Genomic DNA, 10,791 nt, shown 5'->3' on the forward strand with positions numbered 1-10,791 from the left:
AAGTTAGCAATGCTCGTCTGACTTTGTATCCTCTTTGACTTGGTCTTCCACTGACCTTGAGATCATCTTCAGGTCAATTCTCATATTGAGAAGCATCTAGCTTCAACGAATTCTGGGCCAACCTTTTCTCCTAGGGGTAAAGAAGCAAGCTTGCTGTCATTTTATTTTGATGGAAAAACAAAGCAGTTTTGTAGGTCACTTGTCCTAAATTGGGTTTCAATCGTCACAGCTGAAAATCAATTGGTGCCCAGTGAAGATAAGTCAAACCTTGTAAAAATAGGTCAAACCCTTTAATACATTTGATGTCGCATCCCACAGGTCTGTTCAAAGAGTCATCTCTTACAGTTAGGTGACATATCCTCAGGCTTAAAAGTAGTATTGTTGCACCCAAACAACTTGTATGCAAAGCCACAAGGATTGGACTCAGCAAAACCAGTGAGAGAAAGGAAAAAGGAGAAGACCACACAGAATTCTCTTGAATGAGTTTTGAAGTGTAGAACTCTTGGGAGAAATTATTAACTCAAAAAAGAAGCTAGAGGAAGAAGAGAGGAAACTTTATTTGGAGCCTTTCTTGTAAAACCTAGAGAAAATGAATCTGTTCACTATTGCATTATAGAAATATTACAAGATATATGATTACAAGAATAAATGTGTATGGCCTGTGACGGCCAAAAATCAAAATTTACAGCTTTTGGGCCCTTTTTTTTCTTTTTTTCTATCGAACATATGGTACAGGTTGGTTATACTTCTGTACACTACCTCTTGCTGTAATAATCCCTTCGACATGATTTCTAGTTGAATTGAGCTAATAAATGGCCACATAATTCAAATTTCACCATATTCAATGGGCAGAGTTCCTGGCTTCTCAGCAGATATCTACAGCTCAAATCCTTTGATAGCCTCCTCTAAGAGTTCAACTGCAAGTATCTATCTATGACTATCATTCTTCTGTTTATCTATGAGTTCTAGCCACTCTACGTGCTGATACACCAACAGTCTGTGGCCGCAAGGACCTCTGTCGCACCACGTTGCAGTATTCTGGATCATCTGTTTGCCCCTCATGCCTTAACCACTGTATCATTCCATGGTACATAGGAAAGAACCGCATCTGTATAGCTGTGTAAGCATAGAATGGTATAAGGGTTGAGATCACCACGAAGAGAGTGACAATCCAAAAGGTGGGGGCTGGGGCAAGGGCTTCAATAAAAAGTTTGTAAGCCGTGGAAGAAATGGAGGGAGACATGATTCCAAATACTAGGAGGAAAAGATACCAGAGAGCAATACTTCCCCAGATGAAGATATGTTGTATCAAGGTGAAGTAACTTATAGTAAGGGCCATCTGACAGTTCACAACCCATACAACACATGTATACATTGTTGTCCCAAGGATCTCCCTCCCAACAGTTTTCCCCCCGCTATTGAAGGCCTCGGAGTCCAGTGCCTTTATGCAGAAGAAGAAGATTATGATGGCACTGTATACCCCATTGAACATCCAGCTGAGTATTCGACGCCAGTTGAAAAGAACATTCTGCACTCCTTCTTGGTACAGTAGAGGAAACTGCCATGTGAAATTAGAGAAAAAAATGAGTGATCATCACATAAGCCATCACTTAAAACCAAAAAATATCAAACAAATAATGCTATAGCAGACACAACCACAAGGAATTCGAACATAGTTCACAATCACAAAGGCATAACTCGTATTTTTACTTTTTTTTTCAGCATTTTATTAAACTAGATTAAGTGTAATTCCAGCTAACTGGACTCGGCTAAAAGAACTCATTTTGGTCATTCTGCTCATCATGAGGATTTTCCAGATGCATTTTTATTAAGGTTCAGCTGCTTGAGTATTTTATTGTCAGCTTTTAGAAATTTTGATTTGATAAACAATATAATAACATATCATTACAATATTAGTAAAGCATTTCTCATTTTTATAATGGTCTTGCTATAATTTCATCATCTATTCCATGTTTAGCGTCCGCACAACCAGTCCCAGGCCCTGAGAAAGGACAATGGCTTGTAAATAGGTATACTTCTGAGGCAAAATATATATACCTATAACAGCCAAAGATCAGTGTAACAGGTAATTTTTTTTCTGTCACCGTAACATTACCCACAACAACCTTACTAGGAGCCATTAGTTTTCTAGCATTTTGTCTGTGTAACATTATAGTCTTAATCATAGTTGTTGACTCGTAAAACGCATTGTGTATCATTTTTCTATTTTCCTATATCATGTATTGTATCATATCATGTATCGTAAGTTTTTCTATATAGTAAAAAATAAATAGAAAAAATAAGTATATGTGCGTATATCTATTGAAAGTATGAAGTATAGAGTAGTATATAACCAAATTTTATGGAAAATAGTAGGATCTAAAAAGTTAAACTCTATCATATCAAATAAAAACATTGAATGTTAAAGTTTTGACAAGTTCAAATTAACAAAATATGACTTTAATATATAAATTCATTACATAATCCACAAAAATAAACTTCTTCAATTCTTTTAACTATGATTAAAAAAAGCTAATATATTAAGTAAATTTTTTTATTCACTAATCATCATCACTTTCACTGTCAACATTCAAATCATTCAAATGAAAATTCTTTAATATTCATTATAAAAATAAACTTAACTTATAATATAATATTTGACAACGAGAAAGTAACATCTCATATGAGATTATTTTACCTATTTCTCATTTTTATAATCAATTTTTAATCTTTTAGTATATTTTAAACAATTAATATAACAAATTTTTTTAACCAAAGAAAAATAATTTGATTTTTTTTAAAAAAAAATTATAGAAAATAGTTAAAGATGTTTGTATCATTGCATCATAATCTCATGTATCATATTGTGTATCACATATGTATCATAAGATATGCTTTAAAATAAGATACAAATTATGATACATATCGATTTCCATAAAAAATGTATCGTATCATTGTATTACATCGTCTATCATAATTTTTTAACAACTATGGTCTTAATGTCTCCTAACATGCATCGTCATAAGGACTAGAATCAAAAGCACATGATAGATGATCTGCATACCTTGAGACAAAACCGTGCTGAGACATCTTGGTCAAAAACACCCAAAGCAATTGGTGGAAGTGATGTGAAGAACACATTATAAAACGTCATAAACCAATCATTGTATGCAGGTTGCCCAGAGAATGACGCATGTGCCTCATATAAGAAGAGAGTAAAAGCAAATGTGATGTTCTTGTAGAAGAAGTAGCATATCTGCCAACAGAAGAAGGGTAAGTCAATTGACCATAAAACGATGGTTTCTAACGTTAATGAAATTTCAAAGTTCTGCTTGTGCTTAGATTTTGAACCACTTAAAAATTTTGGGATTTCATTTTAGTTTCAATCAGGATTGAAATTTTTGTAAGAAACTGTATTGAAAACCTTGATTTCTATTGAAATTTGAAATAATATCAAAATATTTACCATTAATGAGATCCTTCTATAACACCAATGTCCGTGGACTAGTAGCAAACGCTCCAAATACTGGAACTGAGCAATCGCAATATCACTTGACATGACTGCCTGAATTTGAAAGTAAGCATAAAAAAAGAGTTCAAAATAAGTGAGAAAAACCAGAACCAAATATGGAAAATTTTGCATCATTCAATTATAAATATAATCTGTTGAGCACCTGCATCCCTTCAACACCACTGATTCCAATCCCAATGTCGGCTTCTTGAAGCATTCCCACATCATTGGCGCCATCACCAATTGCTAGTGTTGTCTTCCCAGTTCCAAGTTTAACCAGACGTGTAACCTGCAATATTTGTAACACTTGCTAAAACAAATTTCCCTCGTGCAATGCAGATTAACAGAAATTCAACAAAGGAAAAAAAATGGAATAAGCATAAAAGACAGCACTGTTATAAAGAAAATGTCAGCTCACCAGCGCCTTCTGTTTTGGTGATGAACGACAGCAAATAACGGAAGCACACCCAATTGCAAGCTCAAGGAACAAGTTTTTGACATCATCTTGTAGTGCATATGCCAGTGATTTCCCATCAATGATCAAAGCATATGCCTCAGAGCTTCCACTAGATGCAGTAACCTGGGCTTTCCCTGCTGCTATCTGGTGGACGACACTTTCTTTTGATGCCTTAAAAGATGAATCAGAAACATCCTGTCACTATTACATGTATAATTTTTCTATTTTGGTTACGATATTACCATCCACGACTTCAGTAATCCAAAAGTAAAACGATATTACAGATGTATCCATTAAAGCACAGAGTTTCCACCAAATTACTGGCATGCTGAACATAAATGCTTACTAAAAATTCTCTTGATGTTATTCAATTATAGCATATGAGTAAAATTTTGTAATACTCGAGTTTTGCACAAAGAACATGAATAACCTAAAAAAGAAGGTCCTCCTCTGGTTTTTGGAAGCAGGTTTATAATACTTATGTTTTTTCTATCTTCATCTTTGTTACTTTTTCCATTTTCCTTATATCAGATGTCCAGTTAAACTTGGATTGAGTCTAGACATCAATATTGATGATTTCAGTAAAGAACTCTAAACAGAGCCATATATGTTTAATGTTTAATATAATTCAGTTGATAGTGCTACCATGTTAATGGCACAATGGATGTCAATTGCCATAGTAATATTATGAGAGGAAATACACAATGGCCTTCAGGCTTTGTTAGAGTAACAGAAAAACAGGATATGTGTCTTATATAGGGTAATATGCCCTCCTTGTATGCTAGGAACTGTATTGATACAAACAAGTCAAGGAATACATAATCATATGGTAAGAAGGAAATACTTTCAAGCCATCCTCACTTCATTCTAAATGTGACAGCATTAAACTCTTGCAATTTTAGAAAGAAAATTTTTCTATTGACTTGGTTACGCAAACGATTAATTCCATCATTAACAAATAAATCTGATAATAAATGTATGAAAATTAAATATAATTTTACCTTTATGATAACAGCCTTGTCTCCCACTTTTTCCAAAGCTTTAATGTCAGGTGTCTCCAAACTGATTATTATCTGCTTCATTCCTTGTCGAAGCAAACTACAAGCAAAACTGCAAATTTGACTTTGAAGTTAGAAGTGTTTATAGGAGTAGGCCACATTTTAGATGAATTAATGAGAAAAATTATGATTATACCCAATATTGATGGCAGTCTCCATCTTATCTCCTGTCAAAACCCATATCTTTATCCCTGCCTGGGCAAGCTTATCAATGCAGTCAGGAACCTGCAACAGAAGAAAAGTCATTTCCAAGCGGGTTCAACTATTTAATCAACATTTTTCCTTAATGTTTTTCATACTGACCCCATGTTGAAGTTTGTCCTCAACAGCAGTTGCGCCTAGGAGAATCAAATTCTTCTCCATTTTCTCTGTCACTTCATCAATCAATGCTTCTCTGTCTGCATTAACCGAGCTCTTGGCCTCATTGAATTTCTTATTGAACTCTTTATATTCTTCCTCATCAAGTTCACGATAAGCGAGTATTAAAGTCCTCAAGCCTGCATCAGCATACTCATTTACATGGTTTCTTGTGTCCTCTTCAAACTGCCGACCATTCTTGTCAAGCCTCTCAAACATGACACTGCATGGAAGAAAGTGTTACAATGGTTCTAAAGAGTTGTCGTATTGCAAGGTTTCAGGATATTTGAAATCACAGCACATACCTATCAGCACCTTTACAAAGTAATAATAATTTCCCCTCCTCATTTCTCACAATCACGGACATCCGCTTCCTTGTGCTGTTAAACTCCAAAACATTCAGGAGATCGTACACCCTGCAAAAAGGAACGCATTTATTGAGCATACAACATATCGCATCTAAGGCTGGAAGTGAAATAGTGCATAAATAAAATGAGTTCTTTTATAAAAAATAATAATTATCGGCTATGCACAATAGAAGACACTGACCTTTCAACTTTCTTGCCAGACACAGGATCCAACTCATGGAGTGAGATGCTTGTTTGTGTCCTTTTGTAGAACTCAAAACCAAGTTCTCTTGCTGCAATCACAAAAGCTGCCTCATCTGGTGACTCGGCTTCATATGAAACCTGCCCGGTTACTTCATTCACTTCAGGTATAGCAGTATGACAGATTGCCAACAAACGAAGAAAGCCCTGGATGACGTCTGCATTGTGCTCATTAACCCAATTTCCATGAATGATTCGTTCGTCTTTAAAATTGTAGCCTTTAATGAGTGGTTTTCCAATTTGAGCATCTTCATCCTCATCCCAACCATTCAATTCATGAGCCAATGGTGAACCTTTTCTTTTTGCCATAGCCCTCTCCACCTCTGTAACACCACGGCCATAAGCTGTTCCAGCCACAGAACACTTGATGAACTCCATTGAGTTGCATGTCAAAGTCCCTGTCTTATCAGAAAGTATTGTGTCGACTTGGCCAAGTTCCTCGTTCAAATTTGATGTACGGGCATGTGCTGGTTTATCAGTCTCCTTGTCGTACATATGAACATCTTGATTGATGAAGATGCTTTGCAGAACCTTGACAATTTCAATTGAAACATACAATGAAATTGGGATCATGTATGCATACAACATCACAGCTGTCAGGAAGTGAAGAATTGCTGCAACCGGTGCTCTTTTGGGGTCAAAGTAAATAGTGGTATCGTCTGGTCTAAGATACCACCTTGTCATCCTCCCATTCTTAAGGTCGTCCTTAGTAATAATTCCAAAGATAATGGATCCAACAAAAGATATCAGAAATAAGACGAAAAACAAGAAGTAGATAAGTTTATCCATCTTCTTCTCAACTCTGCTTCTCTTTGAGGGAGCATCAGTTGAATTTTGAATGACCTTTGTATCATGACCAGTGAAGATGACAGCCCCATATATGTAATCAGTATTCCGGAGTTTTGAGTCTCTAAGGAGAAGTTGTTGTGGATTAAGGGGACAATGTTGCTCTTCCAACTCCATAGTTCCAACAAATGTATACAAATTGGCATTCGGGTCTTCACATTTAATGACAGCCTTAAAATTCTGGAAGTTAGAATCTTCATTTAAGGATGAAGTTGCCTCCAAAGCTTGTTTCATTTTCAAATTCGTCTCCCCATCGAGGCTCATGGTTTCAACATAGCAGATTGCATCGTCATAACTGGATGAGAGCAAGAGGATATCTGCTGGAAAAAATTGATCCTTCTCCACCTTCACTACATCTCCAACCCTAAGATTTCTCCATTCAGTATCATGAAAAGTTCCATCACCAACATGCACTTTAACTTTCCTATTGTTCACCTCAATATCCTGAAGAAGGTACCATATACCAAATTAGGAGTTTGGCACTGAACCAACCTTGATAAACGAACAAAGAAAATATGAACTATCAACATAATTGAACTGCTGCACAGCCTTAAACAAGCAATTCTAGAAAATAATCTAGTGATTCTGGATAAAATAGGAAATATATTTACAAGGTCAAATTAGCAGAATCCACCATAGCTTTACTATGGAATGAAACCATGGTGGCAGGTATGTTATCAAGGGGTCGGAAGGATTGTTGCAATTCTTTCCCACAAAAAACCTACTCAAAATTGCTCATGAGAAACCCAACATAACTTCACCATCATCATTTGGGGCTGCTAATTTCTTAGATAATTCCCCCATAACCAAAAAAAAATCAGAGAACTCCCTCAACTAATTTGGGCAAGAATCCTTGATCATTTGGGATGTTTTATACAATCCATGTTCTAATTTAGACACAAAAAAAAAAAAACAAACAAACAAGCTTACGACCTAGTAATCAAGTTGATCAAACCAGTATGTATAAAAAAGAGGGGTACCTGTTGTTTTCGCTGCCAATCCTCTACACCCTCTTTCACCATGGTGGCTGCAATCACAATAACTAGAGGGAGGACGGCACTGACAGCAGAGTAAGGGGCGAGATCAGTGAAGGACAAGATGCCGGTTACAAGGAAGAAAAAGTTGGCAACCCTCCTAAACTGCTCAAACAAGGATTTAGGCAAGAAACTTGCTAGCGTATACTTTGTAGTCCTAACATAATTGTTTGCATAGTTACGTATTTTGGCCTCAAAATGATCTGGTTCGTTGCAGAAAACTACCCTGGAAAAACCGGGTTGCCCAATCTGCTCATGATCACCCTTCAAAGATGTTTTCCCACATGCGTATGTGTAGATCTTGCTCAAATGCAGCTTCGCCCTCCGGCCGCCAGCCATTGTCTCTTCCTCCTATGAGAACAACTCCAACCCACCCCCAATAACGCAACACACAGACACCACTGGAAACAACTCAAATTTGCTCCTGTAAGAGCAAATTATGACTGATGAATGCGGCTTATTCAAGATAAACCACACACGATAAATACCCAGAAGCACAACTCCTCAAAAACGAAAAATTTTCAACACCCAGAAATGAAAATGACAAACCCACTAATTTTTCTAAGAGGACAACCTGGGAAAATGTTCAAAACCCAATCCAACTTGAAGAAAATGAACTCAGAAGAGAAGGGTACAGGGAATACAAAATCAGGAAAAGGAACCGAGATTAACACAACCTTAAAAAGGAAAGGAACACAGATTCAGACAAAAGAGATACCACTCCTCAACAACCCAACAAAATCCAGCTAGAAATCCGAAAAGAAAAAAAAAGGTTCCAGAAACAATACTTTGAGACACGTCCCACAACAAAAGCTGCCCAGAAAGAAAGACCTCTCAATCAACTATGTAGAACCAGATAATTTTCGAATTAAGGCTCGTGAGGGACATAAAATAGCAGCCAGAGATCACGTTTAGAAATATTCGCGTATTTGATTTTTCCTTTGGCCCTGGAAGCTTTGAACGTAGACTTGGATCTATAATTTTGACTTCGAGAAATTTTGGTAATTATAGACGCGGCATTAAGAAATTTTCAAACTCGCAAAAAAATAAAAATGAAATAAAAAAATGCAAACGATTGAAGATTTCAACCCAAAAAAAAAAAAGGGAAAATTCAACGAAAGAAAGCTCTGCCCGGGTGCTGAAGATAAAACTCGCTGGAAAAAGCTCAACAATTCAACAATGGCATTCGCTATATACCATGGCTTTGTTGGCGTTGGAAGTTTCACTGAAAGACCAGACAAAATCTTTGTGTTCCTTTTCGATGTAATTTACATATACACACAGCTAATTAATAAAAATTAAAAAAATAAATAAATAAATAAATATATATATATATATCAGGGAATTAATTATTCCCAGGACAAAAAGGGGAAAAAATCCAAAACAAAATTTCAAAAAAATTACAGATATAACCCCTAAAAATGGGCTTTGTGTCTTGAAATGAAGATCAAAAGACGCGCCGCCATGGCGGGGGAAAGATGCAACGTGTTCTTTTGGGTCAAACACCGCCAAAAAAAAATAAAAAAACTAAATAAAAAATAATCACCCAATTACCACAACTCACGTAATCTATCACATGCATTTTCTTATTTCTTTAATAAAAATCATATTTTTTTAATTATAATATTAATGGAGAAAAAATTATTAGAATAATTTAAGTAAACGTTTCTCTTTCAGTCGTTTGAAGCTGCGTTGGGTGGTGGGCGTTTTTTCCAAATCGTGTTTAAGTCATGCTCGTAGACTCTTCCAAAATAAATCATTTTAATTATAATAAAATATTAATATAAAAATAAAGCTTGATTGACAATTAAGGAAAAATAATAATATTATACTCTTATTTTTCACGTCTATTTAATTAATTACATTTATAATTATTTTTTATTTTAAGAAAAGTACGAGAAGAAACAAACAAAAATACGACGTGGAATTATTTTTCGGATTTATTTAGGTAATTACATTAATTAATATTTCTTATTTTAAAAAATGTACGGAACTCACAGCCATTTATGGGGGTTGCCCTAATTTAATGAACTTCTAGAACTTTATAAGACCATTTTTAATTATTAATTAAATCGATCAAAAATTCCAACCAAATTAATTTTAAAATAAAATTCAACCAATGGTTGGTGTGGCAGACTTTATTGAAATTCCAAATTGCCTTAGATTAGTGAATATTCCATCATCATGTTCATAATCCAATTTGCCTTGCTGTGACGTTGATACAAAATATTCCATCATTTGGCCCCATACACACATTGGAGTAGCCATTTTTCATACTCGTATCATTTTTTTCCCCCCTTGTGAACATACTTTTTTAAATTCAACTAATAAAACGTTTGAAAAATATTTGAGCTCCTTCTAGAATCATTTTTAAAATTTATTTTTAGAAACAAAATTTGTTTAGGGACTAGAATATAAAAAGCAATTTTCGCAACTTAATACTTTCTATTTATATACCATGTTAAAAATTTTGAAATATTTTTTATATTTTAGTTATTTTATGAGAATACGAAAAACTTTAAAACACACCTGTTTGATAACTATTTTTAAAAATAATTATAAAAAATAGTTTTTACTATGCTTTTTGTATAACAAAAGTCAAATATAAATATTTTTAATATTTAAAATATGTTTTAAAAATAATTTTTATATGTAATAATTTTATTTTAATCATTTTACATATTTAATTAATTATTTCTTAAAACATTCCTAAGAAACAAAATAAACACAACAAAAAAATATGTTTTTGAAAATATCTTATTTTCTTTTTTTAAGAACAAAAAATAGAAAATAGATTTTTTTTTCTTCTGCAAAACGTGTTTCCTGTGTTTTTTATTATGAAAAATATAAAACCATTTTAAAAAATAATTCTCAAACAGACCTTTTAAATTTGGTTTAAAAGAAATTGTTTTTAGTCAAA

At 34.3% G+C, this 10,791-nt stretch overlaps 1 protein-coding gene across 1 annotated transcript; it reads right to left on the reverse strand.

Annotated features, from left to right (window-relative positions):
* Positions 1-567: 567 nt before the first annotated feature.
* On the reverse strand, positions 568-9,250 carry LOC100256123 (putative phospholipid-transporting ATPase 9). Its single transcript, XM_002280382.4, has 11 exons — positions 7,818-9,250; positions 5,933-7,281; positions 5,689-5,799; positions 5,330-5,606; positions 5,163-5,251; positions 4,970-5,078; positions 3,930-4,139; positions 3,675-3,800; positions 3,467-3,565; positions 3,065-3,256; positions 568-1,558 (listed from the first exon to the last, which is right to left on the reverse strand). The coding sequence occupies exons 1-11, from the start codon at positions 8,208-8,210 to the stop codon at positions 953-955; spliced, it is 3,561 nt and encodes a 1,186-aa protein (XP_002280418.1). The 5' UTR covers positions 8,211-9,250; the 3' UTR covers positions 568-952.
* Between the last annotated feature and the right edge of the window lie 1,541 nt (positions 9,251-10,791).

Source organism: Vitis vinifera, chromosome 1 (assembly GCF_030704535.1).
Source record: "Vitis vinifera cultivar Pinot Noir 40024 chromosome 1, ASM3070453v1".
In the NCBI taxonomy this organism is placed as follows: domain Eukaryota; kingdom Viridiplantae; phylum Streptophyta; class Magnoliopsida; order Vitales; family Vitaceae; genus Vitis; species Vitis vinifera.

Bases quoted from the DNA above. Each gene is read 5' to 3' on its own strand.
- LOC100256123 (XM_002280382.4), bottom strand. From the start codon at position 8,210: ATGGCTGGCGGCCGGAGGGCGAAGCTGCATTTGAGCAAGATCTACACA. The intron at 5,079-5,162 runs GTATAATCATAA...TCAAATTTGCAG, and splicing joins GAGACTGCCATCAATATTGG to TTTTGCTTGTAGTTTGCTTC. The intron at 4,140-4,969 runs GTAAAATTATAT...TCATCTTTTAAG, and splicing joins ACAAGGCTGTTATCATAAAG to GCATCAAAAGAAAGTGTCGT.